Raw genomic sequence first — 13,928 nt, forward strand, 5'->3', positions numbered from 1 at the left:
GATAAAAGATTTTTTTTTCATGTTCTATTTTATCAATGTGCCTCGGAATGTTCGGGAACGATTACGGTTAGAAAAAAAACGAGCTTGTGTAACCCGCCCTTTTGCGCGCCTGCCCGCACAGGGGATCGAACTTAAGACCTTCGGCATGGGAGGCGACGGCGCTGACCACGCGACTAAAAGCCAGGACTGTCGGCCGGTTGTTCAGCACAGCTCTTGAGGCAGAGGGAGTAAGATTTACCAACGTACATTCGCACAGCCTCACAGGCTGGCATCCGTTACACTTGCAGTCAGTGAGTTAATTTTTTGTTCACCATAAAATTAAAAACATTGCATGGTTAATTTAGCTGGCGTCCCAAGCAGCTGGTCATTGGCACCTCTCGCTAGCTAGATTACCTAGTAGAATCTTTCGGTTTAGCTCAAAACAATGTCGGATAAATTCAAGTTTTATTCGCATCCATATTTGATGACATTTTGTCCTCAGGAGAGCGGACAAAACACGCCAGAGGCAGCAGTTTGAAAAGGATGGAGACCAAGACGGTTTGCACGGTTGACCAATGCCGGTCCCGGGATGAAAAAGAGGCCACGGAGCATCGGGAGACAAAGAAGCAGTGGTACAGGAAGATCAGAGACAGTTGTATGCCGGAAGCGGCTGAGAGAGCACAGGTGGCCGCTGAAGAGCCAGCGAAGCGAGAGGGGGACGCCGGGAGGAGGCAGAAGGTCAAGGACAGCGAAACGGACAGAAATGAGCGCCTCAGACAAGCCAGGAAGGAGAATTGGGGTCTTTTCGAAGAAGATAAAGATAAAAGATAAAATCCAGCTTGGAGGCTGGGTGACAATAAGAGGACTTGACAGTCCATGTCCGCATACATCTGCTCACCCACACCCAAATCAGCCCACCTAATGTCTGAACTGACAAGGCTCAACGTGTCTCAGAGACCAAAGTCAGGGACCACGAGCTTCCGTTTTTATCTGAACATCTCTTCATCTTAAATGTACACATTGATGAACGGATTACTTTCTATTGCATCACTTGCACTGCCAAATGCATTGTGTGACTTGAACACACCCTTGCAGTTTCTAATGCACTCATTATACATTACATCCAAATGTGTGGTATTGTATTGAATATGTTTTTAGGAGATGTTTGTGTGCTAAAATGTTGTAGAACAACAACTAGATGTGCAAATGTTACATTGCCTGCAAATATCTTGAATTATCATTCGTATTATTATTCAGTCGACGGTATGGGTACTACAGTTCTCACTGAAAACCACTGTTTATTTTATGAATTTTATTTTTATTTTATTTTTATGTAAGTTGTGTGATTGTTCAAGAAGTAAATTGCACGTTTTTGCACATTGACAAGTCTTGTTTTTTTATCGGTTCTCAACAATGTACACAAAATATAGAGTATACTCTACTGTATATAGGCTACTAGCGGTGTGAGGAGATTTTTTGTTTTTTCTCACGAGACAAGAGCCAGCCATGGTAACCTCTATTTGTGACCTACGTCGGCAGCAATGTGCCTTTGCTATGTCCAGTTTGTCAGACTCGCCCGTCCCTGAAAGGCAATCGGTTCTACGCATGTGCAGAGCGCATCTCCATCCGTTATTTTTCGGCAGTCACATGTTAGTCACGTGCAAGTACGCCATCCGTCGATGTATTTTATGGCAGCAATATATAATAACGTTTTTGGGTGTGTGGGGTGGCACACACCCAAAAACGTTATTAATGTTTGCAAAATTACAACTTAGTCTATCTTTTTTATCTTATATCACATCCATGGTGCAAGTGGATCATTTAGAAGCCCTTTTTTTCCTGGTTCCATATTAATGTTATTTTTTTTTGCCACTGACAAAATACAAACACATTTGCTAGGAAGATATGTTTGGAGGGATGGTATTTCTCCGTTTAGAAAAAAACATTCTAGCTAAATCCTCTACATTAATCCATCATTGCAATCTGCTTTTAGTTGTTTACAATCAAATATAACTGCATTTTATGTGTTTTATTCTGTTTATTTACGCTTGTTTCACTTAACCGGATATGACGTTTGCGTCTTCGCTACGTGCATTGCGTAACTTTTTACGTAGCTCCGTCTTGGTGGAGGTCATGAGACGATAGAAACATCTGCATGCTAACGAACTCTTTTAATAATAATTAATAATAAGAACAACTCCCAATATATTACACGTGACGCCGCAGAAGCGCTGTGGTAAACATTTGCCAAAGGAGGAAGTGACGTTCCCAGCGCATGCGTAGACCCGATTGCGTTTCCGGGACGGATTGACCAGTGACACCCATTAAACCAAAACAAGAAGACTAGAAGTAGAAGGAAGGAAGGAGAGTCGCAGCCTGGCGAGGACGGCCAGAATGACTTCGGAGTCTGAAAATGTTATCATCGAAGAGGCCCCTGCCAGCTTTAAATCGTTTGTGTGGCAGTATTTTGGCTTTCCATTGGACATAATAAACGGCAACCGAGTGACGGACAAGACACGGACAATATGTAAGCTCTGCCAGAAAAGAATGCCGTATACGGCAGCTAACACTAGCACTATGCAAAGACACATACAAAACCACCACAGCTGGCTACTAAAATCACCTGCGAAGAAAACAACCACCGGTAAATGTCAGGCAACGCTGGCAGGCTCCAGAGCCGAGGCAATAACGAGAGACATCGGCGTTTTCATTGCAGCTGACATGAGGCCATTTTCTGTGGTCGAAAATAAGGGATTCCGGCGACTCCTCCACACGCTGGAACCGAAGTACACCATCCCGCCACGCACGTATTTTACTTCCACGGTGGTCCCGAACCTCTATAAAGAGACCAAGACTGTGGTTGTACAGACCCTGAAAGAAGCCGAAAGCATCGCCATCACAACAGACAGTTGGACATTGAGAGGTACGCAAAATTATATCACAATTACAGCGCACACAATTAACAATGCCTGGGAGATGAAAAGTGTTGTACTGCAGACCGACTCGCTTTTCGAGTCCCACACGGGGGCAAATCTCTCAGAGGTTTTGCAAGCAGCTGTCACAGACTGGGAGCTTGAGAGAACAAACCGTAGCATCGCTATTGTCACTGATGATGCGCGTAACATGGAAGCGGCCGTGCGCGAGGCGGGACTGGAACCGCACATCAAGTGCTTTGCGCACACTATAAATCTGGCAACCCAAGCTGGCCTCGGTGTCCCCCGCGTCACTCGTTTGCTCGGGCGGGTGAGACGCGTGGCTGCCTTTTTTCACCGGAGTTCAACAGCAACAGCGGTGTTTATGTCCAAGCAGCTGCAGCTGCAACTGCCGTCACACAAGTTAATCATGGACGTGACCACGCGGTGGATCAGCACTCTGGAGATGCTGGCTCGTTACCTCGAGCAGCAGGCTGCCATAGCAGCAGCTCTCGCCAGCCCTGAGATAAGACAGAACATCAGATACCTTGATACGCTCGACAGCTGCGATATCAGAGATGCTGAGGACCTGGTGAAGCTGCTGTATCCTTTGAAGACGGCCACCACAGTCTTGTGCGAGGAGAAACGTCCCACGGTGTCTCTCATTGCGCCACTGAAGAGCATGATCGAACAAAGCATGACACCGAATGACGGCGATTCCACCACCGTGTCCGACACAAAGACTGCTATCCTCAGAAATATTGCAGACCGATACAGTGGGGATGCATACAACTATCTGCTTGAGTGCACGGCACTGGACCCAAGGTTCCGGACTCTACCTCAGCTTGACAGTGACCAGTGTGAAGCCGTCTTCCTGAGGGTGCAGAACAAGGCGAAACAGTTGCAGCAAAATCAGGTATATTTCATTATAATTGTTTTCTGCATATTTGCTGCCTAATGATTGTAACATCAGCGTTTCCTGTGTTTAAAGACCACGGCTTGGGAGAGAGCAGAAGAGGCAGCAGGTGGAGCTCACTGTCACGCGTACGGAAGAGAGGATGCTGTGAAAACTGAGCCCGAAGTGACAGAACCCGCTCCCAAAAAGACAGCGCTCGAGGACCTGCTAGGGAACTCGTTTTCCTCCGACCCGGAGCAGTACAACAGATTGGAACGGGCTGAGAGGGAAATGCAAAACTACAGGAAAGAGCCGTCAATCCCTCTCAGCAGCTGCCCTCTCAAGTGGTGGCGTGAAAACTGCGGCCAATACCCTTTGCTGTCTTACCTTGCCAAAGCGTGCCTTTCTGTCCCTGCTACCTGTGTCCCAAGTGAGCGCATCTTCTCGACTGCAGGAGACACAGTTAGCGCCCAGAGGTCTCAGCTGCTGCCAGAAAATGTGAACATGCTCATATTCTTGAAGAAGAACATGGTCGTATCTTAGGCTAGGCTGTGGAGTTGTAGCATGTTGTTAATGTGTTGTTGTTTTTTTGTTGTTTTTTTTAAAAAGGTTAGTCTCTGTTTGCGCTCTGTGTAACACTATTTTAAGTTTCATCATTTTTTTGTTTCAGTTTGTGCAAAGAAGCTGAACAGTTCATGCATTTAAAGTTTAAATTAAAACATTTCAAAATGTTGAAAAGCACCCGCATTGTTTTGTTACTCACAAGCGATGTTAAAATCTCGTCTCGTCTCGTTGCATGTCGAATTGTTAATAATAATAATAAATGTATGCCAAATATAGATCAGTGGTTCTCGACCAATTTTTTACTTAAAGGGATAGTTTGGATTTTTTGACATGGAAGTTGTATGACATCCCCACCAGCAGTGTAGTCCATTAACAGCGACTTGCCCCCCACACTCAATATCGCGGTAATACCACTCTTCTTCCACGACGGAGCGCCACGGCCATCTTTTTTAGGTATGTGTTCCACAACGGAAGAAAATGCGAGTGTTCCCATCCCATACACATGAATGCACAGGCGACATTGCGCGGCTACGGCAGGAGACATATACTGTATAACACTGTTTTGTGAGGTCGGATTTTTTTTGAGAAGGCGTTTTTGTGTTGCAAATGTAGTCCTCTTTTGAACTCATATCGTTTGGAGAAGCCAAACTCTTTACTTAAATGTCCTACCTAAGTGGAACTACGTTCTTCATCACGGAAATCCGACCAGAACTGGAGATCAAGTGGGGGGTAAGTCTCTGTTGACGGACTACACTGCTGATGGGGATGTCATACAACTTCCGAACTATCCCTTTAAATTTCCAACGAATTCCCTCGCACAGCACGAGCTCGCTTCTCCAGCAGATATCTGCAGCTGTGTGTCGGAGCCCTCACTCGATGGCCTTCCCCTTCCACTCAAGCTTGACAAAGTCGCCCATAAACATGGCACTCACCTTGTGGCGGCGTAGCATGCGAATAGCAGACACAAGAACACGGTGCATTCTTTTTTGCCCAGGCACAGACCCGCGACCCACTAGTTGAGATATCTACAGAATAATCCTTATTTTCTCATTCATTCTATGTTGCAATGAGGCTTTTTTTTTTCAAAATTAAAGAATTGCACCATTACATTTTATTTATTTCCCATTAAGTCTTTTGAATGCTAGATCGGGGTGTGCGGCCTACGGGCCATGTTTTTTATTGGCCCTCGGCACATTCTGAAATACCACGGCGTGTTAGGGCCAGATTGAGAAAAAAAAATCTGAGATTGTGAGAATAAATTCGTAAATTTACAAGACCAAAGTGGCAAATTTACGAGAAAAAACTCGTAATATTATGATAATAAAGTCGTAAATTTACAAGAAAAAAAGTAATAAGATAGCATAGCTCTACTTTTTCTTGTTCCGGCGACTAATTTACCCCGCCTCCTCCACATGCCCAATGCCAAAGGTCACAAAAGTCCCCCCCTTTTGTAGCTGTCTCAGGCAATGCCTGCAACATAAAGTTGGGACTTTATTCTTGTAAAATTCCAACTTTATTCTTGGAATATTATGAGTTCTTCCTCCTAAGTTTACGACTTTATTTTCGTAATATCACATGTTTTTTTTCTTGCAAATGTACAACTTTATTCTCTAAATCACTTTTTTTACTCTGTCGTACAAAAAATATGATTAAACAAGAAAGCAGTAATTTTACAAGAAATATTAAGATTCAAGTCATAATGTTACGAGAAAAAAAGAGCATAAAGTTGATATATATGAAAAAAAAGGGCGTAATATGATCAACAAACAAAAAGAATAAAGTGGCAATTTTTGAAAACTAATTTGGGAAAAGTTATAATATTCGATGAAGTCCAAATATTCTGAGAATAAAGTCATAATATGAGAAAAAATGTACAAGAACATACGTTTGTAAAAATTGTTGTAAAAAGTGTAATGCAAGGAGAAAAAGTTCATATAATAATACACTTTGTCACGGATAACAAAGCAATTTCTTTCATATTCTCAGCATATCGACATTGGTTTGCTTGGTTTAAAAAAAATGGAAAAGTAACCCCTCGTCCTTTGATTTTTCAGTATGCGGCCCTTGTGGAAAAAGTTTGGACACCCCTGCCCTAGATAATACTTATTTTAATTATTTCATATAATTTTTACATTTTTTTAATATTGAAGCTGCAAAGTTAGCGAAACAGAATTTAAGCCCCTCCCAAATCCATTTATCGTCTATCAAGCCCATTTTAAATGCCTTTTAAGTGATGACCATGAAATCTATGACACAAATCACACGTTTGACGTTGTTTCAATGCATTTTAATGTGTTTATTACAAAAAGACTGTACATTCATTTCAGTGAACACATGCTATGTACAAACTCTGAGAAGACCAATATTCACTTCTCATCAACGCTTAAGTTACCACTCTCCCCCCCCCACGTCATACGAAGCCACACATTAAATAACAAAATAGTCGTCTTGATCCATGCGATGTCCTGAAATGCTCGACGTCACGTGACAAACATCACAAAGTTCTGCACATCAGTGGTTGTCCTCTATGAAAAAGTATAAATAAATCCTTTACATACAAAGTGTGAGCAAACCTTTGTGCGCTGCTCCAACCATCCAGTAGATGTAAAAACAAGTAGAATGCAAAGCTAGAAATTCATTAGATAGAAAAGTTGTCACCTCATGATGGAAAAGTACAATCATAAATGGGATGTATGAACGCAACATTGGCAGCATGTCTTGTTTAAGTTGGGATCCAACAAAAGGCATTGCGCTTTTGTTCTTTTCCTGAATGAAACTTCACCCCGAACGGCCCTTAGGGACAAATGATTGTTCACGTGGCGTCAGACGGAAGCTTAAATCGTAGCGACAAGGGAAAGAAACACATTTTGTGCTCTATCGACAGTTTTATACGCACACTTTATGGACACAAGTATTGCAAAACATACAGCAAATCCTGTAATAGTGATGGGAAATGCCATTCTTTTAACTCACTCTAGTTCTTATGAGTCACTGCAGTCACCTGTCACAGAAGGCATGTGTGAGTTGCGCAACAAGTTGCACCAGTGAGTGAATGAAACGCGAGTCTTCGTCGAGCACCCGTGAGTCAGCGAAACGCGAGTCTTCGTCGAACACCCATGAAACTCGCGGGCTGGGCGAGAGAATTGTTCTTTTGTCTATGAGTCATGCGCAAAAAGTTCGGCTGTAGATGCTCGCCGAGCACCCACGAGTCAGTGAAACTCGAGGCTTCATCAACGCGTGCATCAGTAAAACTCCAGTCGTCGTTGAGTGGTCGTGAGTAAGTGAAATTCCCGGGCTGAGCGAGTGAATTGTTCATTTGGTCGGAACGGCTGTATAGGTTCGGCAAACCACCGTGAGTCAGGGAAACTCGAGCCTTCGTCGGGCATTTGTGAGTCAGTGAAACTCGAGTCTTTGTTGAACACCTGTGAGTCCGTGAAAGTCGCGTGCTGAACGAGTGAATTGTTCTTTTGCCGAGTCTGTGAGTCATGCGCAAAAATTCGGTTGTAGATGTTTGGCGAGCACCAGTGAGTCAGTGAAACTCGAGTCGTCGTTGAGTATAATGAGTCAGTGAAACTTGCATGCTGAGCCAATAAATTGTTGATTTTGTCGAGTCTGTGAGTCATGCACACAAGTTGGGCTATAGATGTTCGCCGAGCTCCTGCGGGAAACTTGAGTCTTCATCGAGTACACGAGAGTCTGTGGGAGTCGCAAGCTGAGCGAGTGAATTGTTTTTTTGTCGAGTCTATGAGTCATGCGCAAAAATGTGGCTGTAGTTGATCGGCGAGCACTCGTGAGTCAAACTCAAGTCTTCATCGAGCACCTGTGAGTCAGTGAAACTCGTGGGCCAAGCGAGTGAATGAGTTCTTGAGCCGTGCGCAACAGTTCGGCTGTAGGTGCTCGATGAACACCCGTGAGTCAGTGAAACTCGAGTCTTTGTCCACCTGTTAGTCAGTGTAACTCGAGTCGTCGTCGAGTAGCGGTGAGCCAGTGAACTGTTGATTTTGTCGAGTCTGTGAGTCATGCGCACAAGTTCGGCTATAGATGCTCGACGAGCCCCCGCGGGAAACTTGAGTCTTCGTTGAGCACTTTTGATTCAGTGAAACTCGTGGGCTAAGCGAGTGAATGAGTTTGTGAGCCGTTAGCAGCTGTTCGGCTGTAGGTGCTCGATGAACACACGTGAGTCAGTGAAACACGAGTCTCTGCCCACCAGTGAGTCAGTGTTACTCGAGTAATCGCCGAGTAGTTGTGAGTCAGTGAAAGTGCCGGGCCGAGCGAGTGAATTGTTCGTTTAGTTGAATCTGTGAGTCAGCCTCAAAAAATTCTGCTGTGAAACTCAGGTCTTCATGAAGTACATGTGAGTCATTTAAACTCCAGTCTTCCTCGAGCATCCGTAAGTAAAATTCGAGTCGTTGTCGAGCCGAATTGTTCCGTTTTGAGTCAAGTGCAAATCGTTCATATGCTCTGAAAGTGTAGCGCTGGTCAAAAGTGCAAATGTGACGCGACATTACCTGACATTACCTGACAAAAGTATCAACAACGTCGCTTAGAGCCCAGTTTGAAAAATCTACGAGAGTCATAACGCATTCATTTACAGCACAGCAACGTGCAAATGAGTGTCCACTAAGGATTGTATGGATACTGGAGCAAAACAGAAAATCTTTCATCAACAGGAGAGTTGTGAAGGAGTGCTTCTGCTGCAGAGGCCTTACTCAAAGGTAAACAAAAAGAGGAATTGTGTGACAAAATCGGAAACGGAGTTGACGGAGACGACTACCCGTGAGTCAAGGTTTAGTAAAAAACGTGCGAGCTTTCAACAACACATTTCTAGCTTGATCAGCTGAGAGTGACACTGCAGCGATTCCTTTCAATGACTCGATTCCTTGGGCGGGGTCATTCACTGGAATGAATCGGATACTCGATTCACTGGAGTCACCCGTCACAGAAACTCACACATGCGCAACATGATCGGCGACCGAGCTGTAGATGCTCGTCCAGCACCCTTGAGTCAGTGAAACTCAAGGGTGAGTAAGTGAACGAATCAACGCAGACGAGCACCCGTGACTCCCCATTCTCTGAGCTCTCGACTCACACACCTCTAGCAAATACTTGATCAGTTGAGTTACACGACATCCCTCTTGTGGGAGCGCTTTAGGAAGTCCTGTTACTGTTTTCGTTCATCTTCAGCTCCTGCATGTGTCCCAACAATGTAGCCGTCAATCGCAACACTACATTCGCTGCAATGTAGAGACAATCCAGAAGAAGTGAACGCATTTCTGTTCAGACAGTTTTTCATCTGAGGTTGTTTGGGTCGATGGTTCCTGTTGTTAAGCACCAATGTTAAGCACCGCACCAGAAACCACTCAACTAGCAGGCAGCGATCACGCGTAAGAATCAGGATTAGTCTTGACGCGATCAGAGTAATGACCAATCAATCAGTGCAGTTGTTCAAACATGAACACACACACACACACACACACACACACATACATGACTCCTTCATTCGCTTCAGGACAAGACTCAACTCTGCTACAGTGTCTGGACCGCACATTAATAAGGTGTGGTGACAATGATACTGGTAATATTCCCCGGTACAAGTTGAACGGCACTGTGGTTGATGAAGAATATTTGTATTCAAGTGGAAATAAACATACTGTATAATCTACTATTGGCACCACCTCCACTGAAACTGATGGGAAATCACACAGGGAAGGCGGGGGCAAGGACACGGACTGACGAATGCACTTTACAGTACTGCTAACTTCTCACATTACACTTTATGTACAAGTCAGAGAGCGGAAAGAGGAGGGGTGTTTTTGGAATGCATTCTACATACCTTCAGTTGGCCATTTTTAAAAGGAATCCTGCAAATTTTCTTTTAGAAGTGCTGGAATTTAACGTTAAATAATGTTTGGATTTTCCTTCAAACATGACAGCCAAGCAACCATTGTGGGTTGATGTCAAACGCGGATTGCAGTCTAGACTAAGAACTTTTTTTGTGTGTTTTAGGCAATTTCCTCTCTCTGCGACGACACAATTCTGACATTCAGTCGTGTGCTAATGCACTTGATGTGTTTTTTCACTTATGATAAGGTAGAATGGGTGTTTTCCGGAAAGAGGGAACAGCTTTGGAAAAGGGCCAGTCTGCAAGTCAAGATGATAAGAACAAATTGGGTTAACACTGCAAATTCAATACTGGCTGTTGCACTAACATATCAACACTAAACATTTACAAATATTCAGCCTGCTCATTTTGTTCATGAGGCAAAGTGTTAACTGCTGTCGATCACGTGGCAGCAGCACAAAATGCTTTTACCTCCTCCCTTTTTTTGTCCACAGAACTCCCTCTTCCAAAGCTTCAACACCGCTTTTGTGTGCCTCAAAAAAACACATACGGAATATTCCAGAGATGTTGCCATGGCACTTCACCGAAAAAGGAGAGATGTAAGAACTGCATCCATCTGTACAACTTCACCGTTTTACCTTTTCCTAATCAGCATAGTGCATGATTGACTCCACGTAGTTTCCTGGGAAGAGTCCCGTGACGCCGTTGCAGACGCCTTCAAACCAGCCGTCATCGTTTTTCTTGATGATATAAATGATGGCTCCTTCCATGAACGACAGCTCATCCTCCTTGTCCTTGCTGTAGTCATAGATGGCCACGACTGTGAACAACATTGACATGAAGTGAAGACTCCAAAATGAAGTAAAGTGCGTTTTAAAGTTGCATGTACCTTTCTCTAAATAGGCCTTAGGGGCCCAGTGGGGATCTCCATCGGCATAAGGGTCACTGTAATGGACCACTGCAGCCTCCTCCTCTTCGTAGTCGACAGGCGGTGGCGGAGGAGGCGGCGAGGGCTCCTCAAACACGCCCATGTCCTCTGGTGGAGGCGGAGGAGGCGGAGCTGGGCTGTCTGTTACTGAAGAAGACGAGCATTGATGGATGACAAAGATGAACAAATGTACTGAGCTGTGTCATCAACACTTCTAGATTCTATACCATTCATACCCAACTATACTGTATGTACTGTATATATATATATATATATATATATATATATATATATATATATATATATATATATATATTTGTAATTTTTATAGCCAACTTAGGCCTGGTTCATAGTCATCATACTCAACTAGTCAAGGCATCACCCATTGTGTTTTAGATTGGCAAATAAGCAAAAAGTACACATTCCTGTATTTAAGGACAAGGGAGAAAACAAGTTGTAGTGTTGTTATGTTCCCAGACCGCCCACCAATGGCAAAAATCCACCATAAAAATGTTTCTTTTTGACATTGTCTTCTGATTTTGGGTCAACATTTGCAATAAAAATGACTGACACAATCCAGGTTTAAGCCCCAAATATGTCTCACACACTTATTAAATACATTTCAAGCTTACAATATATAGGTACTCCCCGCTTATGAACAATGTGAGATGATCCACTGCCAAGTGAAATGCAGTAATTTATCTGCCCACTAGAGGGCAACTCAATAACAGCATCAGATGTGTGGCAATGGTATTAAAGTTGTCCAGTCAGTGTTTTGGTTACTGTCATGTTCAGTTTGGTCTCCACGATGGCTGAATGGGGTGGTGGTGTCAGGTCACATTTTCTCCCATCAGCGGAGACAGAACAGGACATGAGCGCTACCTGCTCCATCGTCATGGCAACCTCCCAGGGACCAGCACACAGTACAACCAGAGGTATGTGTGTGAAAGCCACAAAGCGAGCAGAGTCAGTGTGCAGTAGCACGTGGATGCTGAGACACATTGGGTGCATTGTCAGGGCATTGAATCGATCACAACTGAACTTTTCTGTTTGTCTTAGAAGACGTATCGCCTCTCGTTCAAGCAGGCTTCACCAGTTCATGGTCCGAGACTAGGTGGGACAAACACTAGTTAGACTACGTAGGATAGGCTCTTTTGTGGTGTCAAATGACGGTTGTTTGGATACAATGGAGTGGGGCCTCTGCCCACTCTGCGATGGTCGTTTGGGTGGTACCACCTTCGTTAGCATTCCATTCACCTGAAACCAAGGTGGCTGTGCCTTGCTTATTTGGCAGAGGCTAAATGACTGAATCTTTTAGGAAGGAACGAAAGGACAGCATTGTGGGAGAAAGGTGGTGTCGCAGACCTCCCCCTCTGTTCAGAGCTGGCTTCTAAACTTTAACGTTCAAGATGCCCTGAGAATACAATGACCTGGATGAATGACAATATTCACAGGCACATCAGGTGCCTTCACAAAAACAAAGGCATCATTATTGGGGCAATCAGGGGTGTCCAAACGTTTTACAGTAAGGTCCACATACATCAAAATTTAAGGATGCAGCGCCACTTTGATACATTTTGTGCATTAAACATACTACAATCAATCCAATGTAGTCAATATATGCTAAGCTAACGCAACAAAACACCCACACCTTAGCTTGTATCTCATTAATTGTATTTTTAGAACGTGCTGAGGGCCAATTTAAAACAAGCTGCAGGCTGAAAATGACCCCTGGGCCACCCTTTGGACACTCCTGAGGTAGATAGTAATTGTCTATTGCTGTGGAGGATAGCAGACAGAATAATAAGAAAAGAATAATAAGAATGTGAATAAAGTTCATGCATCTCATTGCATTTTGCAGGTAAAGATGTGGTGGGAAGTGTATGCTGCATTAGTAAATCAGCCAGTACGTGTATACTAGTATGGTGTACAATGATGACCAGTACCAACATGACATCTGAGTACTTACTGCTCTCTTGCATTCTGGCCACAAAGCCGGTCAGAGGTATCTGTGGTGTCAGCTGGACCATCGGAGGAGGCGGAGGAGCCACAGACACTACAGCGGCAAACGACCAGACGACATGAGGCAGCGGCAGAGAGAATGTTGATGTGGTGGACAGAGAGAAGGACAGGTGAGGTGTGAAGCAGTGAGGAAGCGCAAAAAAGTGGACAGACATATAAAGCTTGTGAGTGAGCAAAATGGCGCTGCTGAGCATTTGCCATCTTCTACTGTGCTGTGTGTTGAAGTCTAGGCTTTAGTACAGCAAAGTCAATGACAGCAGCAATAAAGCACAACAAAATGATAAGAGTACAGCGGAAAGTGCAGTAGCTCTATGATAGGAAAGACATGGCACTTCTTTGTTCTCAAGCAACAGGTGGTCCCCACATTAAATGGTCTTTTCATATACTATAAATCCATACACAGTAATTGTGTAAGATTTCTTGAACCTGCATATTATAAGTTTCATTCAAAATGGTCAAGATTTACAGACACTCCTTTTTGTCATGCATGACTATGTGGATTCTCACCTAAATTGAAATTCTTTGGATTGATCGTCAACTATCGTCGATAGGCGTAGGATAAGTAGGCTTCCTTATTTATAAATGGAATATTTCCGTAGTTAGAACGTAGAATACCTGTTTACGGCCTTCTAAATACGGTTTTAAACATTATTAGAGCCCTCTAGACATGAAATAACACCCCTATAGTCATCTTTACACTTGTATTGCCCAATATAGTAGTCATTATAGTATTCATTATAGTCATTAGATAAATTAAGACATAAATAAGACATAATAGAGACTCAC

General features: G+C 43.7%; 2 protein-coding genes across 5 annotated transcripts in view; one reads left to right on the top strand and one right to left on the bottom strand.

Annotated features, from left to right (window-relative positions):
• Positions 1 to 2,216: 2,216 nt before the first annotated feature.
• LOC129177027 (E3 SUMO-protein ligase ZBED1-like) lies at positions 2,217 to 4,626 on the top strand. The gene is made up of 2 exons (XM_054767709.1): positions 2,217 to 3,807; positions 3,883 to 4,626. Exons 1-2 carry the CDS (start codon positions 2,374 to 2,376, stop codon positions 4,327 to 4,329), a joined length of 1,881 nt encoding a protein of 626 aa, XP_054623684.1. The 5' UTR covers positions 2,217 to 2,373; the 3' UTR covers positions 4,330 to 4,626.
• Positions 4,627 to 5,539: 913 nt separating this feature from the next.
• The window catches only part of LOC129175811 (abl interactor 1-like), a 33,909-nt gene continuing 25,520 nt past the window's right edge, over positions 5,540 to 13,928 (bottom strand). For 2 of the 4 annotated variants that reach the window (XM_054766599.1, XM_054766600.1), the window contains 2 exons: positions 11,082 to 11,267; positions 5,540 to 11,012 (listed from right to left, as the gene is read on the bottom strand). In XM_054766599.1, the coding sequence (XP_054622574.1) occupies positions 10,837 to 11,012; positions 11,082 to 11,267 (362 nt within the window). In that variant the 3' untranslated portion in view covers positions 5,540 to 10,836. Of the gene's footprint in view, positions 11,013 to 11,081; positions 11,268 to 13,089; positions 13,177 to 13,928 lie in introns of all 4 variants that reach the window. The other 2 variants (XM_054766597.1, XM_054766598.1) reach the window with 2 other exon arrangements.

The sequence above is a fragment of the Dunckerocampus dactyliophorus genome, chromosome 2, assembly GCF_027744805.1.
Source record: "Dunckerocampus dactyliophorus isolate RoL2022-P2 chromosome 2, RoL_Ddac_1.1, whole genome shotgun sequence".
In the NCBI taxonomy this organism is placed as follows: domain Eukaryota; kingdom Metazoa; phylum Chordata; class Actinopteri; order Syngnathiformes; family Syngnathidae; genus Dunckerocampus; species Dunckerocampus dactyliophorus.